Source organism: Balearica regulorum, chromosome 2, assembly GCF_011004875.1.
Source record: "Balearica regulorum gibbericeps isolate bBalReg1 chromosome 2, bBalReg1.pri, whole genome shotgun sequence".
Taxonomy (NCBI): domain Eukaryota; kingdom Metazoa; phylum Chordata; class Aves; order Gruiformes; family Gruidae; genus Balearica; species Balearica regulorum.
The window spans coordinates 25,990,002-26,016,758 of NC_046185.1; the positions used below are offsets into that span (position 1 = coordinate 25,990,002).

The following is a 26,757-nucleotide window of genomic DNA, read 5'->3' on the forward strand; positions in this document are numbered from 1 at the left end:
CCATGTCTTCTTCAAAACAAGCCATTGTGGAACCAGCTGAAGTTGCTTCCAGCCTTCTGTACAGTTTGTAAAAATAAGGGGTTTATTATAAGATTTCATCTATTTCTATAAAGAAAGATACTAGACTGTAAATGTTGTATAAAAATTTAAATGAATTTTAAAAATAAAGTCTTGAAAGATTTTTTCACTTTACACATTTTATAATAGTCTTCCAGCATTAGCCTAGAAGTAAAGTTTTGCCATTGCTTGAAGAAACTTCTTTTTTCTCCTCTGTGCGGCAAGCTGCAAGACTTCCTCAGGATTACTGGCATTCAGCTCTGTCTGCCCAATGGCTTTTATCTGAAAACCAAAGAGGAGACAGCACTAGCAGCAGTCACTCTAGTAAAACTGTCTTGTTACAAGGTATTTTCTGTAATGCTGTGCCACACCACAACCATCCGAGTACAACTTTCCATCAGCATCCCTCCTCTATTAAGAATTACACAACAAAATTAAAACCAGAAGTGGCAATTCTTTTCAAAGATGGCATCAGGGAGGAAAAATCCCCCACCCCCCCCAAGCACCCTGCGTTAACTTACCGCTATCTGCCGCTTGTCCGTCTCGCCTCTTTTGTGGTGGAGATCTGAGAGGGAGTTAGGAAAAGACACTTGGGTAGGAGACAGACTTTTTCTGGCCATGAACATCCAGTATGAGCTCTCTGCAGTGGGACTTCTAGTGAAAGGATACATGTCAAATACTCCAAGATGGTGACATCCCAGATGTATTCATAGTAAGAATCCATGGCATCATGACTGAAAGAATACAGGTTAGATCACCTAACACATTCACATATTGTGGGTACATATTGATAAGCTTGGTTGGAACATTTACCTGTTTTGTTCCTGCAGTGCCTTAAACGCAGTTTTATAGTCTACTTCTCTGAGGAACTGGCATAAAATAGCTACCTGTAAGGAAAGGCTCACAGGTGATTTTCACAGCCTGCCTTCCCCAAATACTGAAATCTTCCACAAAATGCCTCTGTAATCCCACCCTGTTTCTAGACCTCACCAAGTGCTTGTTTCCACAGCAAGCAAGTTCTGAGCACCCGAATTTCGAGAGCATACACAGCTCATTCTGAAATACCAACAAAGAGTAGTAGCTAAAAGGAAGAAAAAAGGGTTTTACTCAACTATGCAGGGACTGACCTGGCTTCCAGGTTTCTAAATGCATTTAATAGCTCCTACAATCAGAGCCTACTTATAATCCTTGCTACTTCCTGGGGAACAAAAAAATCCCACTGACCAACAGTGGCCACCTGTGGGTATCATGAAGAACAAGGCTGGGTTCCCAATACCATTCCACAGATACCGTACCCTCTCTCAACTCTACCAAAAAAACCCCAAACCATAATAAATCTATATCCTAAGAGAAAAAACGGGACAACCCCCCTCTAACTGTTTCTACTTTTTACAACATTTCCCAGTATATGTTTGTTTACTCCTTAATTTGGGTCCTTTTAATGTCCTAGAAGCAACAATCTATTTTATTGCAGATTGCATTTACAAGGAAAGTTGGGTTCAGTTTTACTTTTTAGAAACTTCTCCCGTTTTAACATCAAAGTATTTATAAACTAATGTTTTACTTAATGCCATGTTTCACCTCTTACCTGTGTGTGACAGTTGAGTAAAGAACAACACTTGATCATTCTTTTTATCACCTACAGAATGGTTAAAAAAACCACAAGTTTTGAAGTGCTACTAATGGAACACGAACAGCAGCTTATGTTTTTTAAATACAAGGTGGCAGCTAAATAACTATTCTGACCCCCCCAACAATCCCTGGTTCTAGCACAGCCACTGAACAACTGAGCTTCTGTCAGTTTGGAGACTTCACAGGAGCATGATGTGCACTACAGAACACAGCGTCGTGTTCCTGCTAAGAGCCAAGCTGTGGGCTGATAAAAGCTTCACCGTTACCTCCTGCTGCCCACAGAAAAGGCCTGTCCTGGGTGGGAACAGCACAGCGAGCGGGCTCACGGACAAAAGCTCTCCCACCACGGCCAACACAGCAGTGCTGCTGTGTGACATGGCGGTGGTCCCAGCCCACACTCCTGCTTCGCAGCAGCCTGGTACAGGCACAGCTTAGATTGGGCCGTCAACTTTCAGGATCCCAGACAGCATGCGAAGCTCTCACTTGCCATATGAACGGGAACGTGAAAGGAGCAGCAATGGGGCAGGGTAGGTAAATAACTTCCTTCCCTGGGTACAGACAGTCATGACAAGCAGCCATTCCCTACTGCCTAACGAAACGCAGCCTGTGACTAACACAGTGGTTTCCTAATGAACAAGACACATGCCTGGATAAAGGCTAAAGAGGCTGCAAGATTTCACAAGAACACCCTGTAGCTGGGATTGAAGATTGCCCCCCAAAACACAGAGTTATTAAGGGGTTTTCACTCACAGCCCACTTGCAAGTGACAAGCCACTTGTTACACCAACTTGCAAAGCACGCAGGTACATGCTACTTACAGTGCCATGCCTCTGGCACACTCTGACAGTGCAGAGTTGCACGTGTGTGTGTGCATGTGTGTGAAAAGGAGCCAACGTTGTCTGGATCTCACTACTAATGTGATCCATGCTCCTACCCCTCAACGTGTTAGCTAGAGCAGAGAATATTTCAGAAGTGTTTAGACAACACATTTCTGCTCATCTGCACCATGGGTGGAAGCAAGCAGGCTCCATTCATGCAAAACCAGCACCAGAAGCACGGCAGGAGCCGGACGTTTCCAGTGGCGGAGGCCCAGGGCAGCGCTCCAGCACCGCCAGCGAGGCAGAGCAAGTGCTGCTGCGCTGCCTGACTTCGCAGGGATGAGCCAGGCAGTGATGCACGCGCTCCTCCCGTTTTCATTTGCTCACTACCGCACTGGAGCCCAGTACCAGCACTTTCCCAGCTGGCAGCTCTGCGCACTCAGTCTCTAAAAACAAATAGAAAAGCTGTCTGTGCTTCAGCAAAGGAGAAGCTTCAGATGTTGGCTTTGAGCAACAAGCAAAGAAAAATGGGATCTATGAGGATTCAGAGTCCTAAATGCATTAAGATAGAAAACTGTACAGGCTACAGGAATGTGTGCGTGTTTAGCAGTTTTATGTCTACAGAGAATGTGGATGCTGGCTGAATCCAAAGAGAGATTTTTGTACATTTTACCTCACCTGGTCTGTGTACACATCTGGTGGAACCATCTTATTAAAGAAGTCTGAGCATACAGCTCCTGCCTGTAGATAGTAGTGAAGGGCTGCTGAGTACTGATTCGTTGCTGCAGTGGAAAAAAACACAATAAGGTCTTAAAAGTAAAAACACAGCAGTTATTTCTAAGACTCACATCAATTGTTTATAGAATTACTCAGATACATATATCTCATAGCTGAATTCTACTGGGAAAGTGACTTGCATATCATTGTTTAAAAAGCACAGACACACAGGAGGTGGTAAAACAGTGATAAACAGAAAACTACACAATCAGGAAAACAAGGAACACAGGCAAAGTTCTGCCTTTTGAGAATTACTTTTTACTTTTCAGGTATTTGATCTTAAATCCATCAGCCTTAGAGTGGAAAAAGAAGTTTGCCTTTACTGAGCTTAGCATGTGGGCAGTAGTGAAGGAGTTTGGTCAGTGTGAGTTAGAGAGGGCCAGCTGATGCCACCACACACCTCTCGTGGCTCAGCAGGAGTTTTACTCCCAGTAAGTTCTTAGTGAACTGACATGAAGATGAGAGCCTTCAGGGGCTCTGTGGTGAGAGCGGTCTGCTTGTCAGGTCTGTGTTTCAGAAGCTGTGAGGACACGTGCCAGGAATGCTTCAGCTGTTGCTCTTTCAGGTACCAGCTTCTGAGGCTCCCTACATAAACACCCTCCCTTCCGGGGTGCTGCTCCACTTTGTACGAGCTGTAAATACTGTCAGTTTATAACCTTCAATCACGCTCCCATGTGTAAGGTGACAGCGCTAAACGCTGGATTAAGAACCCTCCCCTCACCCCAAGGGTGACAAAGCATCTTCTAGATAATTTGTCTCCTTTGGAAGAAGCAGGCTAGGACTTCTGCACTACATCTCACTGCACGCCACAGACCTCCTTCCAGTCCAAAAAACCAGATTTGGAAACACGCACCCATGCCTCCCGCGATAGCCCAAAGCACCAGCAAGTCGATGGCAGAGGCACAGCACATACCCTGTTCTATTGTCAGAAAAGAACAACCTGGCTTAAATGCTACATTTCACTAGAGTGGTCTCAACAGATAATTTAAGTGGCAGAAATGGCCAACTACCTTTGAGGATGGCTATGGCCACATCCTTCCCTGGCACATACACCAGGTAGTACCATACTTGTCTGGGTACAAGTCATGGTGCCCAGAATGTGAAACACTTTATGTCCCAATTCTGCTGGCTGCTCTCAGCTGAGGAGCAAGGGGGAGTACTGGGAAAGTGGCAAGTGAGGACAGAGCTAGAGGAAAGAGCTTCCCATAATAACCAACACCAGATCAGGAGCCCATACTGCCTCATTTACAAGTCCCAGATACTCCCCTATATAAAATACAGATCATCCCTACTCTGCTCGTCTTCTGCTTCAGTGGAGCTGAGCTCCACATTTAAAAAGCAACCACTATTCTCACACAACTTTCCATTCCCTTAATAAAAGACTCGAATATTAGGGATTTGCATAGTTATACCATGTAAGTACCAACTGCACCCACTAAAAAAGTGAAGCTAACAGTGACTCTTAAGGTTTCCCCTACCCTACAAGCAAGTCTGCACAACCCATTGAAAGCTCAGTCTCTTTGTGGGCTTAGACTAATTCACCTACACTATCACTTCTAAAGCTTTTAAACTCATATATCACCTAAGCTTCTTTCCAAAAGAGGAAATACAAGGAGGGTTATGTCAGGCAAATCTCAGAGAAGCAAGGTACCCCTACACACATGCTAACAACAGACATTGGTTTCACTTACCAAAATAAATATCCGCCTGAATAATTAACCAGAAGTGGTTGTTTGCGTTAATAGTCAATGCATAGCTGACCAGCTCTTTTACTGTAACAGCCACAGCTTCAAAGTCCACTGACTGAAGACTACAGGAAAAAAAAGGAAGAAAAATAATTTCTAAATGATCTTTTTGGTTTTTTTTAAACAGCAGTCTGTTTAATCACATCTAGTTTAAGTCCAAAGCACCTTGCATTAAGTGTCAGGCAAAAATAACTCCAGGAAAGTCTTAGTGTTGACTAAGACTACTGTTGAATTGTTTCAATACAGTAAATCTGACTGACAGAACAACTATACCCTTCACAGACTTGGACAAAAAGCCAGGACTATCTGTGGCTGACACCATAAAAGGGTTCCATGCACGAATATATGGTCTCAGTTTCAAGAAGTTTGAAGACAACACCTGAAACCACTACAAATTTATCACAGCATCTGCATAGAAGTCCACAGACAGCATCTCTGGAAACTTGTGGAACTAGCTTGGAAAGGAAGGCTGGTAATGGTCTGGCCTTTCCCAGCTCATGTGGAATCTCCATTTTTAAAAACAAGTTTTTTCTCACCCTACTGCCAAATTCCAGTAAAATTAAAACTGCTTGACCTTATAATATACACCGAAGTCTACATCAGTAACAATGAGACTATTCAATCAGACCAATTAAAGACAGGTTAACCACACTAAGCATTGCACACACTCTCACGAGAGTCATCTCTTGATCCATATGTGGAATCTAAACCAGTAAGGTTCTAGTCCCACAGAGCCTCTAAACCTCGTTGGAGAAATACAGTTCAATCTAGTCAGAACAAATCCATACACACAGTATGTCCTTTAATATTTAGGCAATTATCTAAACACACCTCAAAAAATCTTAGTTATTTTGTATCAAAATATTATACAGTTCACAGTTATGTATAGCTCAGTAAAACACACAGCTAAAAACCTCTCAGGTTCTTGTACCTGCACCTCCATCAGGGCCATTAAATCAGGAGCAAAAACCTCTGTGCAATCAGAGCAATCTGCCTGCAAACAGAATGGGGCTTGGTGATGCCCTTACATGGCAGAAACCACACTAAACACAGGACAACTAATACACAGTAACTGGAACCAAACCAATTACTTAAACATGTATTTTATAAATTATTTTTTTAATGATCTTACTTGGGGATGGATGAGGGCCAGATGGAAATGTGCTCTGCTGCAATATCATTCACAATATCTTCCTAAGAGTAGAAAGATGATAAGAGAAATTACAAAGAGAAACATTTAAAGAAAACTGAGTAAGTTGTTTATGATCTATACTAACCCGAACATTGTGAAGCTTGACAAAAAGGGACAATATAGTGGTTAAAACCAATGGTTCCTGTAAGGAGAAAAAAAAAAAAGAGTATTCCCATGAACTAACAAAACTCCACTTTTTACCCCAAGTTTTAAAGCTATGTAAGAAGTTCTGACATCATTATAATTTCCTATTGACAGAAGGCAATATTTTGTTGAGAATCCTGCAACGCAGGAATACTGTAAGAAAGTTTCTGTAGGAAGTCTTTAATTACTTCAGATTTTCCTGAATAACTCCTTGGATATAAACTTTACTCAGGTTTTACATATCTTTCTGCGGGTACTGCCTAGCCTTAAACTTAAGCTAGGTATATGACATCTTTCTATGCATTTACAAACCCACAAGCTATAATAAAACAATTTCCCTTCCTCTTACTTCTGCTTAGTTACAATGCAAGTAGCAGCTTCCTTCTCCCTTCAAAAGGAATGTTTTGCTTTGTGATAGCTGCAATAAAATGAACTTCACGATAGCTGCAATAAAATATACTCCTAATGTTAACAGATCTCTGCTGTCAGGATTCAGGATCTTTTTTTCTGGGGTTTTTTTTTTTTACAAGCTATTCCCAATTGCTGTATGGCAGGTATAGCAAGTTGAGAAGTTCTTCAGCCATATAAAACACCTGTACAGCTATCAGATATTCTGAATTTAACAGGAAAAAAATCCAGGAAAATATGATACCAAAAGAAAGTTCTGGTTGCAAACACATTCTCAAGACCACTACAACTTACCCGAAGCTTTTTGATGAAGGACAGCAATTCACTCCTAAATTAGGGACACAGATACCCATGTAAGTAATCATCCACAGCAAAGGATATATGCAAACTTAATACACTGGAAACAAGAATCAGTAAAGCAAATTCTTCACCCACCAAAATGCTCCGTCACCTCTAAGTTTACAAATGCAGGGTATGTAAGTGAAAACACTCAAGCAGGTCATTGACTTTTAATGCAGTTTCACTTTTACGTTTAAAACAAGTTAAATAAGATGTATCTGTTATTCCATCAAGCTATCAAAGGCATGAAAAATCACTTGGTACTAAGTCAATCATTGACTCTAAAAGGGAAAGCGATTGAACCATACTGTAATTCTCTAAACCAGGATTGCAACAATAACCTACAGGCTTACAGAAGAGGGTACACAGTGATCATTTATAATGCACATTGATTTCCTTGTCATGTCACATCAGAAATTGTCACCATAAGACAATCCAGACAAGCATAGCCTGTTTGGAAAAGATTTTATTGCTTCTTTTCCATAATTACATCAGGGTCACTGCCCTTTACTGTTTGAATCAGAGGGATTGGAAAAGGTTCAGTATCCTAGAGTACATCTGTACTGCTTCCTTTTCGTTGCCAGAGTATACAACTGAAACCCACAGCAAGCACATACCCTCTCCTCCAGCCATCCCACAGCAGCATGAACAAAAGCAGCTGGCCTTTAGGCACACATTAACCTGATTCGCTCAAGAAAGGCCAAGAAATAAGTCGATAGTTTGACAAGGGCACCTTTTCCCATTTTTTACCATGGAAAGCTGTTCCAGAATTTACCATAATAGGCAACTTCTAATCAAGCTTGGACTTAAGAACAAGCTGAAAAGATTTACTGTGTGGAAAAATCAGAGAGTCCTGAATCAATCAACCAGAGTAAGGCTAAGGCTAGCAGAGGTTAGGTAACCGACAGTGAAATTACTCCAGTCAACAATATTGTCTTCCTTTTGCTCTTCCCAGGGGCTCAGCTGAACGAGAATTACATTTCAAGACTGAATAACATCTAGCTTTAGATTGAGACACCTAAAGCTAAGTGTAGACACTGTGAGCTAAGTAGTTCACCGATACAGTCAAAGGACTCTGCAGAGCAATTCTATTCAATGCAAAGCAGACATCTCCAGTTGGTCAGCTAAACTGCTCTCTAGATGCCATTACCTTTCCTGGAAGATCTACACTGATTATAATGGGAGCACAGGCACACATGCTTTGGTGTCTGTATGTTGACCCAAATCCTACACACTCCTTTTCTCTCTCTGAAAAGGAAAGTCAACATATCACCGCTAATACCCAACACTGCCAGCGAGCATTGTTCACTCAGTAGAGTTCTTTAGCTGCTGCTGCCACTCCAATAGGGGAATCCAGACAATTCTTGAAGGGAACACAGTGTCAAATATACAATTCAAACAATCTTTAAACATAATTTAGGAAAAACACACCTGTACATAATACCTAGTGTAGACTCCCTGTGCTTTATCAAACTCACTCTGCCATCGTTCCCCCGTTTGTGCTGGTTGGATACGCTGCAGATTTGTACAACAACTTCCCAAAGGTCTTTCGCTGTCCGTCTACTTTCTTTGGGACCTGGAAGTTCTTTGCATGTAGCAGCCAGCAACTGTCCCAGCTATGCAATGCAAGAGAAAAAATACAGTAACTACAGCTTCTCTGAATATTGACTACAGCAAAGGAATTATCGGTATTTAAAATGGCTACACAATTTTAAGCTACAAACTACAAAGCAATGTGACTAAACTGTGCAGCAGAGGACATTGATGTGGACCCTGGAAAACAAGAATTAAACAACAGAGGATTTTTCCCTTTATTAGGTTCCTTAGGGTATATTTCATTCCTACAGGCTCCAGAAAACAAGCTTTACACTCTACTTAATTATATTGCATAAAACCTAAAAACCATAAAATATAGTTTTTACAAAGACTGGTTGCCTAGAACTCCCTTAACTTTCATATAATAATTAATCTGAACTGAAACTGGAACCCTCTGCTATACAGAAAAAGCTGAACCTCAAAATGGAAGCACCACAGGTCAAAAATAACTCTGTCCTGTAATGTGATCTGCATTCAGCTTCAATATCTGACTCTGAAGTAGAAACATTGCTGTAGAACTATTTTGAAAGTAAAGCTTCAAAAAATGCAGCGCTTGAATGTCTCCAGAAATTCAACATGGTGTCAGGTTCAAAAACAGAATCATTACAGCACATTTAGGAACCAAGTGTCTTTGGAACAGAAGAACAGCCACACATGAAGCTTGAGATCTGTACACTTCTCATACCTCCTACATGAATCTAGGCTGAGTTCCAGGTGAGAGGACAGTCTTTTATGGAAGTGCTATAGGACTTCCATCAGCTTATGGAATCAATCTCCGTTGGCAGTCGACAAGGATGAAGATGCAGTTTGGTTTATTTGTTTTTGCAGCACAACCTCCATGTCTTTTGCCAACCGTCAAACACACTCGTTGCTCAGCCCTGCTGTCTTCTGCACCACACAGTTCATTATAGCTACAAAACCCAACACTCTTGAGACAGAAGAGTACTTGCTTTTAAAGGTATAAAAGACTTCAACAGGAAAAAGTTAATTACAGTCTGACAAAGCTTTGAGACTGAGCACTCATTACCTTCACATAGGGATTAGTTTGAACCAGAGGCAATGGAACTTGCATGGTCAAATACTCATTCTCACGCCAGTTTAACAGGAAGGCAACACATTCTTCAGCTATAACTTGTCGAAGAGGAATATCTGGAAGAAAAGGGGTTCTTTGCTTAACTGCCTTTTTTTTTTTTTTTGAGAAAACACAGTGTTACATGAAAACAAGCTAAACCCTTTCCCTCTAACTAGCCATTTCTGTTCCATATCTTCTATCACAGAAAAACACGATGCTTAGCCCTACAAGAGACTTCACCTCTGAAAACTAGGAGCAACACCAGCTTCCTCCAACCACAACAGCACTATGTTACTCCCTCAGTGTGAAACCACACTGACTGCCTTAACAACTAGCAAAACTTTTCAGGTAAAAATGCAGACATGTTTATCCTGTTCAAGTCCTTTAAGTGGCACTAAACAGAAACCGCCAGTGTTCAGCAATATAGAGGCATCAGGATGTTGCTGTTCTCATTTCCAGCTTCTAAAAGCTAACCAAACCTCCAAAGACTCACTACAACTAGTGTCAAACTTCACTATTGTTTTTCCAATTATATACCTAAAGAGTAGATTTACAATACAGAGTTGGGCTTTTTCCCCTTTCTTTCAGCCTTTGTGCTTTTTACTGCGTCCCAGGGAAGCCAGCAATGTACTTACCAGGTACTCTCATTTCCAAATACCCTCGGACTCTGCTTATGAGATCAGAAGGAGGACGTTCTCCAGAAACACCAGCTCCAGCTTCATGAGTGTAAATGTCCAAAAGTAGCATTTCATTCAGCATGACTTGACGGAGTTTTGGAGAAAACTCTGTCACAAGCTCCAAGCAAGCGGCAAAAAGCTGTTTTGCATGAACAAAATCCTGCAATAAAGAGGATATGCGTTAAAGGTTCCTAATGGATTTGTACGAGAAAATACTAAGAGTTAAAGTGCTGTTCAGCTCTATCCTGGCTGAACCAGCCTCAGCATCCATTATCATTAGCACTGCTCAAGCATCTCACAATTACTATTTACATTTTTGAGTCCTTCAGACTTGCTATTAAGCTTAACAGTTCCAACAATTCCAGATCTTGTAAGTTTATCTTGTAGTTTAGCAAACTACAGCATTGTCAATTACAAAGCAAGTAAAATAACATTCCAATAAATTCGGTATGTAAAATGGCCAAAAGAACAGCAATTCATATCAGTAAGTCAAATCACCACTGAGTTTAGATGCAATGTGATTTACTACATCATAATCAAAACTTGGTATGAATGAAGTTATCTCCAGGCCCAACTCACTGGAAAGCCATTATCCCTGCTCTACTGATGGCACACTGTGAGACAAATATTTAACCATCATATGAGACATGGAGCTTGTTACTATGTCTCCCTCACCTCCCAGTTTTTCAATTCTTTTTCTCATAAAGAGCTTTCTGTATTTTCAATTCGTTAAAATTCAACTGCCCAAACTAACTCACCAGTAACTTCAGATGGCTCGCTCACCTTAATTGCACAGCAGTGTAATCCCTTTGCCATAAGGATGTAGACCAAATCCCTAGTCAGATTGTCTTTGATTCCTAAAATAACATTGCCGTAAACATTTGGTACTTCCCACTGGGAGAGAAATACATAGGACATTTGCACAGAAATAGGTTTTAGAGTTCACATCACTGGTTAGAACATTAAAAAAAAAAAAAAAAACAAATATTGAAAATGATTGACATCTAAGTGCCAACTCTCATTTTCACATCTAATCAGAAGTAACGTATTGCTTATATAGAAGTACAATAGGCTAGCTACCCTACTTTCTTCATACTCTCAATATGCAATAACTGGAGGGGAAAAAACAAAAAAGACAAGAAATCCTTAATTTAAAAAAAGTTCTTCCTCTCTCCTGCTCCCAGCTTTTAACGAGAATTTAAACTAAAATAATATTGCCAATTAGTCAGAACACTAAAAGTAAAAGCTACAGAAATTTGTTTTCTCACAAGAAAAGCGTGTGATAGTCAGTAATTGCTTAAAGCAAAGGTTATACGTTTTGTTGTAATACTTTTCATAGAGACTGTGAGTTCAGGCATGTATCATCATTCTTATTAAACCACCATTATGTAGAGAGAGAAACAAACAAAAAAATTAACCACGTTGAGGATCTATGACAAAATGTTTACTGTTCATTGCAGTATGATACCTAACCAACCTTGAATTACACTCTCTCATGACCACATGAAATAAAATACCTTATTCGAAATTGTCCAGAATTGACGTTCTGAAGTCATACCATGCAACTCAATTAAGATCTGGCGAATCCTCCAAGGATCTACTGACAATATGAGCTGATGTTCAAGCTGGCCAATATTGACACTTGCTGAAGCTAGAAGAGAAGGAAGGTCTCCAGCACATTCCTTCTTAATGTAGATGCTTACACTTCTTTAGTATATAACATTTTAAACGTAACACAGTAAGAACGGCAGATACATTGATGCTTTTGTAGGCCACTTACACCCCTTCATGGCCTCCCATGAACACCTTGTGCTAGCTTCCCAGCACCCTGACTTAAAGGGCTGCTTGCAGTGTCCCCTTTTCTCACACCAGCAGCTCTGAGTATTCCCTTATCCTTGCTACAGGTTCAAGATCTGCACAAAAAGAATATACATTTTCACAATGGCTTAAGTCAATGCAAGACTCGGTATTAGAGCTGAAAAGGTAAGTTCTTTCCAGCTCCAGTCACCATGTGGCACCTCTTATGCTAGCTTTGACTTGTGCAGCTGCACAGCCAGCCAACTATATCTGGGAAGTGAACTGGCCAAAAAGATCTGTGTTTCAATTTGGTAGGTTTAAAACTTCATCCAGATGGTACCCCGATCCGGTTCATTACACAGCCAGATTTAAACCAACGGCCACACCTCTCTTTCACTTGGTCAGCTAGGACACATTCATTTGAGCATATCTTTTATATGAGATACAAGTAAATAACAGTCATCTTCTTGAACAACTAGGACATTCACCAACTAAAACCGGGAAGTATTCTCTCTGCAAACATTTTCTCTAAACTTTTTCTGAGAACAGAGCTGCACATAAGAACCTCAAGGATGGAAACAGGTAACTGCCTGCATAAGTTAATGGAAATGCTGTGAAAATTACCAGGGATATCATAAAAAGAAGTCACAGGTTTTGTGCACAGGTTGATTCGAGGAGATCTCTTCCGCATTTGATCAATGAGCAGCTTCCGTTCATCATCTTTCAGCAGTTTTATGAACAGCTCATGAGACGAAATCATGAAGACAAGCTGAAGATCTTCCAAACCCAAACACAAGTTTCTAAACAAATAAAAAAGTTAATACATGAACAGGAAGAAGCTGCTTATTTTTCCAGTTATAAGTTCTCAAAACATTTATTGTGCTGTATTACATTCCTTATAAAGTGTAAATTCATGTTATTTAATACAGGTACATACTTGAGAAATGCTGCCATTTTTCTCTTCAGTGCTTCAGAGGCATTTTCCAAGTTTATCGATCTTGAACAAACCTGGGAAAGAAAGCAGTAAATAATTAAGCAGCCCCCTAGAACTCTTAAGATGTTTAAGTTACATTGTTACTGCCCAGTTTTGTGACTTCCAATTAGTATCAGACAGTAACCCCCTCTCTCAAGGGAGGCAACAAAGTTATCTGATAAACACTGTAGCCATCACAGATGGATCAGAGTTTCCTTGAACCTGTACACAAGACAGGCTGTTTCAGACAACTGTGATCTTCCCCCAGACATGAGTCACATTCCATTTTCCTATCATCTGATATTCAGGGGGGCTTATGCTGAGTGCCACAGTATCAGCCAGCCTCACAAGATCATTAAGTACATGAGAACAAAGTTCTTTCACATGACTTTAAAAATGAACCAGCATTTCTAAGTGCAAAACCCTAAGATTCAGTAGGACTAACAGTTAAAAAACCAGAATGCAGTAGTTGAAAAGTAACTAGTTGCATTTAATTGCCAGCTTGCAAGAAATGATTTGAGAAACATTGAAGTCCTAATATGAGCAGCTGATGGAACAGCTTTTGCTTGCTCTTCATGGAGTACTGTCAGTCAATTTTTGCCATGTGCTTGAAGAGACAAACAAAAGACAAGGCTCAAATTAAGCAAAGATGCTACAAAAATAACAGCAAAGCAACACAAAGAGTTAAGTTTAGTTTGAGCTGAGCAGTAACAGTTTCCTAAAAAGTTTCATTGAGGGCAACAGTTTAAGTCTCACACATACAGTAACTCAGAATCATTTCACAACATGCTAACTTTTACAACAATGCTGGTAAGGGAAAGTGGTCCTCCTCAACAGATACTTCTTTTTCTAATATATATCTCTGTCTTGGAAAATTTGTTTCTTTGTTCCTTGAAAACAAATATTCAACAATATTTCTATATAATTTAATGATGTCAGGAATCGCAACAATTTCAAATTCATGCTGATGCAACAGGTCAACACTGGTTCCTCCCCAACAGATGGAAACAGAGCTACAAACATAGATGCAAGACTGATTACATAGAGTGTAACTGCACTAACTGCAAAGAAGTTGAATAAAGCTAAAGAAATTACTGCAGAAAGCATATTTCTCTTGCTTCAAAAATTTGAGCATGACTTGCAACAATAATTTGGTTATATGGGGAAAGAGATAGCTCACTAAATACTATTTCCCCTTCTCATTTCAGATAATTTCTTACCTCAAGGAGGAAGTCTATTTTCTCTTTGCTGGGTTTCAGGAAGAGCTGACAAAACTGAATATCAATTGTTCGACCCTGCAATACATCGCAGACTGTGTTGCATACACAGACTTTGAAACAAACTTCATCCAAAGCATCATTCCTGCATGAATACAAAACCAAAGATCACAGAACTTCTCTGACAAACACAGAGTTGATATCACAGCAAAGCTCCAGTTGCCAAGTTTGGAGCATGTGCTTGTGTCCAAGACTGCACTCTGAAAAAAACTTTACTCAGGATCTACTTAAGTTTACTCAGGACCTCATTTTTTTTAAAAAAAGAAAATTCCCTCTCTGCCCACAGCTCTGTTTCACACACAGACTTCATTCAGTCTGAGCACCACTGGAACTCCAATTAGAGCAGTGCTACTGACACAAAGGTGCATCGCCTCTTGGCGAGCATGCCCTGAGCATGACTGAGAGCCCAAAAGACTTCAGGAGTATTTACACATCTCAGATTACACAACTCTTGGACAAAAATCAAAACAAATAACCAGAATGGCTTCCTTCTCCTAACCCTTCTCTGTGCGCCTTAAAGTCATGCTCCTCCATCCTCCTCTGCCTAGTACTCATCACTGAAGGTGCTCCGTATCAGCCACATCAGAGATGAAAACGCCCCTACGCAGTGCTATGCTACAGCCTCCAAGATCCTCTTCTAAGAGATGGTTATTTGACTCCTCTCTGGCTGAAGTGAAAGCTGAATTCAGTAACTACTAAGCTCTTACACAAGAGGCTGTCACTATCCATATTACTTTTTCCTCATACATGCGTTTGTGAAACTGAGCCCCTCTCACTTCAACTGAAATACCTGTAGGCATCTTCCCTTCGGAGAAGAATTATTATCATCATGTTCATATGGAGATGCTTTCCATATAGCCCTGATTCAAGTGCCTAAGCTCCACAGAAGGTTGAATTTTGGATGTGGCCACATGCTCAGCATTTCTCAGTTGAGTCATCCACATGCTACCCTTATAATGTGCCTAATTCTCTCTGCTTATTATATACATTTTTTCTCATTATAAACGTACCATACTAATCCTTCAGCCCAGGGCTAGTTCAGCAGTGCACAAGGCTCCTCCTCACAGATCACTACGCTGCCAGTGTTTCTAACAAAGTACAAATTTCCTACAATATTACCGCTTAGTATGGTTAGCCTGACCAGCTTTGACTTCAAGTTTTAGAAGACCTCTAAAGAGGCATTAACTTAGTTATAAATTTTATATATATACATACATATGATCAATTATGACTCTTACATAAATTAAAAAACAAACAAACAAAAAAAAATAAAGTGGTGTTAATACTCATTAAATTTTCCCCCATCTATGACCAGTGAGATAACATCCCAATGTAACTCCTTAGTTGGAAGATAGAGTTTAGACTATTGCTAACAGAAATAAAGGCTGAAGTTTCTTAGATGCAAGTAATCCGCTGTTAAAAGATTTTGTACACTTTCCATGAAAAACATAAAACTCATGAAAATTGCTTTTCATCATCATTGAACAGATCATTATTTGATGTCTCACCCCTGTTGAGCTTTTTGGAAGAGCTCTCTCAGCACCGATTGCCTGAACTGAACAGGTAAACTGAGGGTTAGATTATCTTCAAGGAATATCTTCACTACGTCCTGTAACACAAACACAGTTGGAATAGTCAATAGATAATGCGAAAGATACAGATAAAATAATTTTTTTCTGCTAAAAAAGATCATGCTAATAGAAGCAGCTTGCACCTGTATGTAACACCAGAACTCATTAAACAACCAGAAACGGACCAAACAATAAAACAGTCCTCTAGCATCAGAGAATCAATTGAAAAAACCCAAACTTGCACATCTCAGCAGCAACATTCCCTGAAACCCAAAGAATTAGATTCTATCTGAAAATTTCACACATCAGCTAGTAGGAATTATTTACATTGTATGGAATCCAAGGTATTTTAATCTAATATGTATCAGAATATGTTATATTCCTATATACTTGTGTTCTAAACCAGTATGTTAATTTATTAAAATCCCAATCAGTTCAGGTGGAATCATCCACATGGAATGATAAAGAAACCCTCAAATACATGTGCATTTATTTAAGCACCCTACCTGATAGTTGCCAGATTTCATACAGCTGTGGATTTGACTATAAGGAGTTGCCTGTTGAGATGCATCATCAGAAGATGAAGTAAGAACTCCACAAGCTTGACAGTACCCAGCTAACCGTTCCTCATCGATGGTAAAATGAGGCGATGATGAACCATTCTGAAAAGAGTTAATCAAATCTCAGTGGCCAAAATATTATGAAACATAAGCTTAATTCAGAAACACAATCAGAAACTCAGTTTCCCCAAGTAACAGCAAAAGAACAAAAGAATGTGTGTGTACACACTTCTTTTTTCATAGCACACTTTCATATGTGCTCTTTACAGCTTAGATCAGGTGTTGTTTATTTAAATAAAAATTTTACTTTTGCAGTTTTGGGAATATAAATATGAAGCAAAACAAAAAGGGAAGCATACCTTAGCTGTAAATGAAAACATTGTATTTTTTTAAAAGGTAAGGCCATAGATCTCCAAGGGAAAATTAAATTAAAAAAAAAAGAATAGGAAGTGCTGTATGGTTACCTTCCTCAAAAACACATTGCTACGATCAAAATACCACAACGGACACAGAACGTACTGTTCAGTCAATATTAGCACTGGAGATACTATTCTTGCATTTTGTTCACCAATATGATTTGTGTAAGATAATAGTCATTACAAAATGTAGAACAAAGCAGTGATATATTGCAGCCGATTAATATCATTTCAAACAAAGCGCAAAGTGAAAACACAAAAATTGCTGTCAAAATCCCATGAAGTTTCTTTAAAGACCATGTGTTCCATTAACAGTTATTAAATTGCTAAAGAAGGAAGCAATAATTCAGACAAGTTTTTTGAGTAGAGTTGAACACACATGCTAATGAAACTCACCTTCGCAATCAACTCCTTTGTTTTGAAAAACTTTTCTTTAGCATTTTCATGAACAGCTGCATTTGTAGATCCTTGTTGAAAATAGATTGCACCCAAGTCATAGCAAACCTGCAAATAGCACATTTAAAGTCAAGATTAAGTATTTCAGCTCAAACTTTACACGTACTTTATTCCTATTTTTATCTAATGTACTGACATACATTGCATACCTTTCCCCACGTACTTTAATTGTTTCCTCTTTAACTGTGATCTCAGTATGAGTAATTCTGCACAGGCAGTACAAAATTACAGAAGGATTTCCACATCATCGTTAAGAACGCTGCAATAAGCTGTCCTTGCCATATGATGGTTTACTCCAGAGGTGTGGGGAAAGCGAGGGGTTAGGGGTGAGGGGAAGCAGCAGCATTTACAGTGTTGAAAAAAGTTCTAATAGTGTAAAAATGAAGTAAATATCTCATTGCATTAAAAAAAGAACACAGGAAATACTAACAGAAAAATACTGCAGTTTATCTCAAACATTACTTAACACTTTGTCTAAAGAAAAATATAAACTGAAAGCTTTAGCATAGAATGTGAGCTACCTGACACTGTATCTCCTCTGCACTGATTTTCAGTCCAGCTGTGGAACTCTCTGTTTCTCCATTCACCATACTAGGCTCCATGGCTAATAAATCCAGAGTTCTTATAGTGTGGACATAAAGATCTTTGTTTAATTTAAGTGCTCCTTCTAGGACCAGGATGGAATCAGCGGCCTGCTCTTTCAGCTGTAATAGTTCAAATGCATTGAAAAAATTAACCTTTTGGGTTTGAGTTTAGCTTTGGGTTTAAATTAACACTAGAAATGTAACAGTACAGTAAAAGGATAGTAAAAAACCACGTCCTTTACCCCTGTGTTATTGCTATGTAGAATCTGCTCCTATATTTCTCGTACAATAAAGAAATTTGTGACTTCTACTTCAGTTTCAGGTATTCAGAGAAACAGGATCAAACCCTAACTTCCAACTGAAACAAAACATTTCTCTGTTTCACCTACACCTTTTTGTCCATTTTTGGAGCATTAAGTTATACAACAGTCAAATTGTAAATTTTAAGTTATTTCATAGCTGAAACAAAACCAGCTTCTATGTGAACATCAAGATTTTTTCAAAAATTTTGATGAATTGGTAGAACAGTTAAACATCATTCATGCTTATCTATTTGAAAAAATATGAAAAAGTAAAAAAAAAATGTAGAAAATGTGTAATACAAATTCTTTAACTGATTCCAAGTAGTACAAGAGTAGGAAAATGAACTAGGCTACTTATGGAAGTAGGGGGTTTATTCTTCCTCTTTCTTGCTGCTCTCAAAGGGAAATTCTTTAGGCATAACTAGCATTCTGTTGAAAGCCATGTACAGAAAATACTCAGCCACTAAATACTTTAAAAAAAAAAAAAACCAAACATTTTAAGTGTTGACTTTCGCTGCCATATGATTTTGCAGCTCAAGCATGGTATGGTCTTAATTACTAATTACATACTGATTGTGTAGAGACTTGCTCAATTCATATGATTCCACGGATGGGCTGATGAAAGAACACTTCAATCACAAAACAAATTCCATACTACGTGCAGTGCAGAGACAACACTGTCCAAAATGCACACAGCAGAACTGTAGCAAATACTATAAAGTGGCAAATAGAATCCAAAGGCACTGAATCCAACAAAACCGTAATGCAACTGTTTATTTCCTGTCCATTCATATTTACACGTCAATTCAAGCAAAAATAAGATGGGGGAAAAAAGCCTCACCACTTTCAAAATATTTTCAGTTAGTTCCTTTTCTTGCTGTATCTGGTTCATCCTGGAAAATACAGAGAAGAGGTCAAGATGTCAATTATAAAGCAAACTTGCATGTTACTTTACTTCATATTCTAGATCACAACAATCCATTCACAGTAAGTCTTGCTTAATTACATTTTAAACATCATTATGCAGGATCACTGACTGTTCTTACCTACCAGTATCTGAAAAACAGAATTATATTATGAAAAGGTAGTTTTGGATGAGAATGTTTTAATTGCTTTGTTCTTTAAAAAAAAAATCAGATTGTTAATAGTAGCTAAACTGTCATAAAGAAATCAGCTTCACAGCCTTAAGTTTCTTTAAGCTACACTATTTAAATCTTCCTGAGCATGTGTCAGGGCAGAAGCGTGTTAATGTCTTTACGTAAAAATAAAAAGTATTTTTAAATTTTTGCCCCATACAGAATTTCTTTATTCAAGAACAGACTCTGAAACATATAGGACAATACAAGATTTATAGTAAAAGGAGGAGCAGTAGTATTATTTTTAATCAACATATTTAACAGACTCTCAAACAAGTATGGCCAAATACTAGAGTATAAAATTAACATAAAACACATGAAAAGTTCCACTAAGATACTCACAGCTTTATCAGAGAAATTTATAACATAAAAGTCAATTCCAAAGACAGGTTGTAACTAAAGCCACATAATTTTTGGAATGCAAAATGAATACTGACTTTAAATTACAATTTATTGCCTAACGAAGCAAACAAAAATACTTCATTATTACTTCATACATAACCTGGCAAATTGCTGTAATAAACCAACTGTTATTAAGTAAGCTACTGTAAGTTAAAACAGGATGCAAGAAACATACCCTGTTTAAACTAGAAAATAAACATTCTGCCTAGGCAAATTGCCGTCTCCCTTTCTCCCATGATTTTTCATGCCTCTACAAAGTCACAGAGATTATAACGTATTAAAAGAGTGGAATGACAGAAAAAAAAGTCTGTATCAAGCATGCCTGACAGGATAATAAGAATATACTTGAAATAAATGCAAGTTCTCTATGCTACAATTAGCCATTTTAAGCAACTGTATGTTATTAACATTATTTAATACACTTAGAAATTAATTTTCCGATTACAAAATACACACGAAGTTCAAATGAATTATGCCTGTAACTTACACATTTAACTGAGGTGGGCCAGGTTTCGCTTGCTTTACAGGAAAACTACTTTGAACGATGGTCCTTATGGCCCTACATAGGGGAAAAATAAGCAAAGAATGGTATTAGCCTCAGAAATGTAATAAGCAGATTACATGCCTCTTAAAAATACCAGTTTATCATTTCAGATACATTATCCCATTAGAATACATCTTCTCAAGAGCACATCTAGTATTGAAGAAATGCTCTTATGTCCATAAAAAGCTAAAAGACAGAAAGATTTTTATCTTTATAAGATAACAGTTCTTGACAGTTCAAACCACTACCTTGACTATTTTTTTAGGGAACAAAACCAGTTGTAGAATAGCTTTTCAGACTCAGCCCCTCACTATAACCTACCTACAGATCACAAAATTAGTATTAATTTGAGATTCTTTTTCCTTCTATGTTCAAGTATATAGACAGAAGAAAATATTGCTTTGTTCTATCATGATTTTAAGATTATTGCCTTAAAGTAGTTTACCATCTGTTGTAGAGTAGTATTGCCATTGCAGTGGTTGGGGGTAAACTGGACAGGTCTACATCCACATGTTTAGTTCCTGGGGGAACTTTGCTGATACACAGAAGTTCATTCAGTAGCATGTTCAACACAGGAACAGACAAACTATTAAAAAAAAAAGAGAATCAGATATTTTATATAGTAATTCTACTTCTGGAATGTTTCAATAATATACACTACTATTAAGTACTCTATTATTACTTAACATCCCATGGAAGTAAGGGTAGTATGTTTATTTAGCATAATGAAATGCTCTGTATCAGATAGCATTCTAGATCAGGTATATAAAGCAGCTGCCAGTATTAGCAGCATAAATTAAGCCAAAGTTGAAGGTTGCCCTGACAGCCGAACTACTACAATGCACTGCTGCATTAGTCCACACAGACACATCCCCAGAATAACCCAGTCACCTATGACAGCAGGCTCCAACTAATAAGAAACTCTTTTCAAAGTATTCCCAGATCAGACTTCCAGAAAGTAAACAACCACCTTTCCATTGCAAACGGAATTTCACTCACGCAAAGGGAGTATTTCTCTGTGCTATTATGGCTTATCTCCCTTTCTGCAGCATCCATTAGCAAACAGTGAAAGTTAAGATTAGGAACAGGAATAGAACACTGTAGAGCACTGTAAGCTGTATTACATAAAACATACATACAAAACCTGCCTTGATAAAATAAGAAGGCATGCAGGCTAGACTGCATCACTGCAAACTTTTCAGGTATAATTTAACACAACTGAAACACTACTGCTATTTAGACATTTTTTGAAATGAGAAGTGATCAGCTACTGCCAAAGTACCTTTGATCTTGTGAAAAATTTGCATTCTTTGCAACTAGCACTGAAAACAACCAGTGAAACTACACTTTTAGCTACTAGAGGCAGAATTCCTGTTTAACAAATTTTAGGTTTTGTGTAATATCAGACTCCGGGTCTGTCATCAAACTATCATTTTAAACTAACAAATACTGTTTTTACTACGTGAGGACCGGGAATCTTGTTTACATTGGCAAGAGTAGAACATCATTCAACTGCTTATAAACAGCAGGAGTTTTAGAAAAAAAGCTGGGCTCAAGTTGTTATTTTATTCCTTTTCACCTACCATGACTGAACCTCTGGGTATAATCAGTTAACAAACAAACATGTTTCTTAATTAAAAATAATCTTGGGCTTCAGGAGCTAACAGAACAAGAACTCCAACTACCACCTAGAGATGCTAAATTAGTAGTTGAAATGACTTCAGATTGGTTCTCAACAAAAACATCATAGATGGACAGAACAATCAAAACCCAGAATCAGACCAATACCGTCATATAGTAGGGCTGATTTTTGAATCAGGATTATACCTGCATTTTAAGAAGGTACTAATTGACAAAACACCACATGAATAAATGTCAGTATAAATTTCCTCTGCAAGAAGGGAAACAGCCTTAAAGAAAAAAAAAAAAGCCCTCTTGTACACATTCACATACATCTGCTTTCACAACTAAAGTACATACAAAAACCTCTATTGTATACCAGATACTTTTGTCCACACAGTATTTGCGCAACTAACCACAATAAAGATTTCGGTTCATTCTCTGCAGTTGTGCAGTATCTTGCAAAGGTACTGTGGCAAGTCATAATCCCACCTCACAACATTTCACTAAGGCAGACAAATATCACATAGCTTAACAGATGACAAAAATATTATTGTGGGGAGATGGAGAGCAAGATAACTTCATAGATAAAAACCAAGAACATCTCATTCCAAACCGTTTTTATGGCTCATTATAAAAAAATTATTATAGTACAAGTGAGAAATACAACATTATAAAAAACCCGAAAGTATAATACAAGTGAGAAATACAAATAAAAGCATACAGGAAGAAACAAGCCATACTAGTAATTTGAAGGAATAGTTTTTTCAAAATATGTCTGAAATTCAAAAATCTCTTTATAACATCATAAAGAATACACGATTTTCAGATCAACTCAAAAGAAATAAGAAAATATAGCATGGTGGTGGTTTTTTTTTTAAATTTTAACACACTCAGAGTCAATGGAGCTTTTATTTAATGAAGAACTTTCTTCTTCCAAGATGTCTGCAAGCCAAATGTTTTAATATCTTTATCAATGATCTGGACAAGGGGATTGACTGCACCCTCAGTAAGTTTCAGACAACACCAAGCTGGGCAGGAGTGTTGATCTGCTGGAGGGTAGGAAGGCTCTGCAGAGGGATCTGGACAGGCTGGATTGATGGGCCAAGGCCAACTGTATGAGGTTCAAAAATGCCAAGTGTTGGGTCCTGTACTTGGGTCACGACAACCCCATGAAACGCTACAGACTTGGGGAAGAGTGGCTGGAAAGCTGCCTAGAGCAAAAGGACCTGGGGGTGTTGGTCAACAGCTGGCTGAATATGAGCCAGCAGTGTGCCCAGGTGGCCAAGATGACCAACAGTGTCGTGGCTTGTATCAGAAACACTGTGGCCAGCAGGACTAGTGAAGTGATTGACCCCCTGGACATGGCACTGGTGAGGCTGCCCCTCGAGTGCTGTGTTCAGTTTTGGGCCCCTCACTCCAAGAAAGACATTGAGGCGCTGGAGCATGTCCAGAGAAAGGCAATGAAGCTGGTGAAGGGTCTAGAGCACAAGTCTTATGAGGAGCAGCTGAGGGAACTGGGGTTGTTTAGCCTGGAGAAGAGGAGGCTGAGGGGAGACCTGATTGCTCTCTACAGCTACCTGAAAGGAGGTTGTAATGAGGTGGGTGTTGGTCTCTTCTCCCAAGTAACAAGCAATAGGACAAGAGGAAACGGCCTCAAGTTGTGCTAAGGGAGGTTTAGGTTGGATATTAGGGAAAATGTCTTCACCAAAAGGGCTGTCAATGATTGGAACAGGCTGCCCAGGGAAATGGTGGAGTCACCATCCCTGGAGGTATTTAAAAAGCCGTGTAGATGTGGTGCTTAGGAACATAGTGGTGGACTTGGCAGTGCTGGGTGAACAGTCGGACTCTATGATCTTAAAGATTCTTTCCAACCTAAACAATTCTATGAAAGTTACAACTGGGGCAAGCATTGTCCCACTGATTTTACACTGCTAAAGTGCAGTTCCCTGATGTGCTTAGTACTGCCAGAGTAAACAAGTTCCTAACTGTTATACCTCATCAGATCATTCAGTAGCTGAAATTATTTGGGTTAAAAAAATTGAAAGGAAAAAATGCAAAGGTAGAGTTTGTCTGTTTCAATCATACTCAGTTCAGTGATCTAGGTCACAGATAAACAGAGTGCTTTACATCAACAAAACTGGAGCAAGACCTCCAACTTCAACCTTAACTTAAGGGAAGCTTAAGCTAGTTTTGTCACTAAAATTCAAATTTTGTAACCTAAAATTCATCTTTATGCAGTTTAAATGTGCACATCTTATTGCCTAAGACCCACTATTCTTCCTCTCTAAATTATGAATGGTATTGATTTGCTGAGAGGCATTGCCTTTATGAAAACCCTTTTCTAACTCACAGATGAAACTGAACTTGATTTCAGTTGCCACACTCAGGACTCAATGTAAGAAAGATACTGTCAGAAGAGGGAGCAAAACAGATTTCCGTTTGTTAAAATAAAGATCTCAAGCCACGTCAGTTTAGTAATTTCAACATGAAGATGTACAGACTATACCTTTTCTCTAATACATCCAAATCCCACTTCAGATGAGCAGCAACTTTAAGAGCAAGAAGTTTTAAAATGCGGTTTCTTTTGTTATCAGGTGGTGGCTGAACTTGGTTCTGTTCATTCACTGACGGTTTTGAAGCTTGTTCCAAGAACTGAACAATCAGCTGTACAGGTGGCGGATCTGCAAAAGACACAGTCACTCTTCAAATTCTTCATAAGTCCAGAAATTAATTTTTGGTGTAGCTATGAAAAGGATCTTATTGTCATTTATACAGCTGACATTGTAACCTCACAGATTCTAATTCCAAAGGACATCTTCCTTATGCTGACTCAAATCAGACTAATAACATCTTTGTTTAACCTTCAAGTTTACTTGACCATGGTAATCACACTCTCATACACTTATTTTTACTATTTTGTAATAATTACGTTTCAGTACTTACATCTACAGAAAAATAAATGCCGCCTATTGAAATCACAACTCAGCTGTTTTAAAAATACATACCTAGTTGTAATTCTCTTCTGTATTTTAAAATATATTTACAAGCAACTGCTGGTACTTCTGAATACATTTAGAAGATAGTTTTAGACTGGTTTAAAAAAAAAAAAAAAAAACAACAAAAAAACCCCAACCAAATCTCTCCCTTACAATAAGACAGTCTCTCCATTATCTTTGAGCTGCTTAGAAAAACTGAAGCCAAATCATAACTATTACACACTCACTGAACTTTGTGAAACATAAGACTAGTATTAATCATTATTTTAATTGCAAAATAGCAGTATAAGATCTAAGCACAGAGATATAGCCTGACTATGCTTAAATTTACTTTTTGTAGAAGCAATACTGCCCTAGGTTCTCTTGTTTCTTCCACCTGCTTGTAGAATTCAGGTAGTGAAAAAAAACAATTCTCACTTCTGATCATCAAAAGATCAGCTACGGTTAAATATGGTCACTTTCTTATAAGCCATCAGACTAGATTTCTATTCATTCCAGGTCTAAGAAGACAAAGCAATTTCAGCACCGAACCTTTAGCAGGACTCTAGTACCAGGCACTAGCAAGACTTTAATGAGAGAAGACCAGCTGCAAATTGTAATGATTTTTACAAACAGCACTTTGCACTGTAAAAACAAACAACTTGTAACATTTCCGCAAAGAAAATTCACATATGCAAAATGAGGAGTGATCTACCACACAGGAAAATGGAAAAATGAAGTAATTAAATAAGAAATTTCATGTAACATGAGAAAAACACGTTGCTGGTTGCGTTAACTAGCGCTGCCCAGCCGTGGCTGCACGACCCCTGGGCCTGACGTCCCTGCCTCGCCCCCCGCAGCCCCCCCACTAGACCCACAGTACCACAGCGCACAACCCCCGGCAGCGGACTCCTCCTCACAAGCCCTCCGGCGGCCCCTCCGCGCCCAGAGCTGCCCTTCGGGCGGGGGCTTGTTTGCCACCGCGTAACCAGCGCCGAGGTAGCAAAGCCCCGCGGCACCTCCTCCCCAAGGGGGAAGCCAGCGGGCGGGAGGCGGCGCCAGCAGCAGGCCCCGGGAAGGCGGAGGCAGCGGCCGAGCTGCAGGCCGCAGCGGTGAGGAAAGGAGCCCGTAAGGAAACGAGACAGCGGTTCGCTCCCAGGGCCAGCGAGGAGCCGGGGAGCAACGCCAGGCCGCGTGCAAAGCCGAGGGCAGGTGGCCGCCAGCAGGGCCGCGCCACACGCACCGGGAGAGGGCTTCTGCAGGTGCTGCTCCAGCAGCGCCTCCTCCAGCAGGAACTCGAACCAGGACGTCTGCGGCGGCGTGCAAGGCCGGCTGGACGTGGCGGCTTCCCGGTCCGCCGCTTCCGCACTCATCGCTGCCGCTTGCCCCGAAGGCAGCCCCGCTAAACACCGGCGGCCGCGCAAATCGCTCCCTCCCCCGGAGGAGCTGGCAGGGGGAACAAGATGGCCGCCAGCCACCACCCCCGCGCATGTAGGGGCGGAGCCGCGTGTAGCCCCGCCCCTCAGCGCGGAGCCCCGGTCCATAGGACTGCGCGGGGGCAGGCCTGTGGCTGAGGCTCCGCCCACCGCGGCGGGGAGGGAAGATGGCGGCTGCGGGCGGAGCAGGTAGAGCGGATGGGGCTCAGTTCCGTCACCTCTGCCTTAGGCTTTACCTGCCGCGGCCT

At 39.7% G+C, this 26,757-nt stretch overlaps 1 protein-coding gene across 2 annotated transcripts; it reads right to left on the minus strand.

Annotated features, from left to right (window-relative positions):
• Positions 1-132: 132 nt before the first annotated feature.
• Positions 133-26,556, minus strand: INTS8 (integrator complex subunit 8). Of its 2 annotated transcripts, XM_075743686.1 has the most exons (27): positions 26,317-26,556; positions 24,605-24,779; positions 20,921-21,061; positions 20,419-20,490; positions 19,235-19,286; positions 18,029-18,211; positions 17,448-17,555; positions 16,582-16,737; positions 16,013-16,113; positions 14,448-14,589; positions 13,192-13,262; positions 12,879-13,054; positions 11,975-12,108; positions 11,241-11,351; positions 10,416-10,617; positions 9,736-9,857; positions 8,544-8,728; positions 7,068-7,101; positions 6,307-6,363; positions 6,162-6,223; positions 4,976-5,094; positions 3,186-3,289; positions 1,646-1,696; positions 871-944; positions 727-791; positions 579-622; positions 133-339 (listed from the first exon to the last, which is right to left on the minus strand). In XM_075743686.1, the coding sequence occupies exons 1-27, from the start codon at positions 26,444-26,446 to the stop codon at positions 223-225; spliced, it is 2,988 nt and encodes a 995-aa protein (XP_075599801.1). In that variant the 5' UTR covers positions 26,447-26,556; the 3' UTR covers positions 133-222. The 2 variants fall into 2 exon arrangements, 1 of the variants encoding a protein (XP_075599801.1); XR_012833755.1 differs by lacking the exons at positions 133-339; positions 579-622; positions 727-791; positions 4,976-5,094.
• Positions 26,557-26,757: the final 201 nt, after the last annotated feature.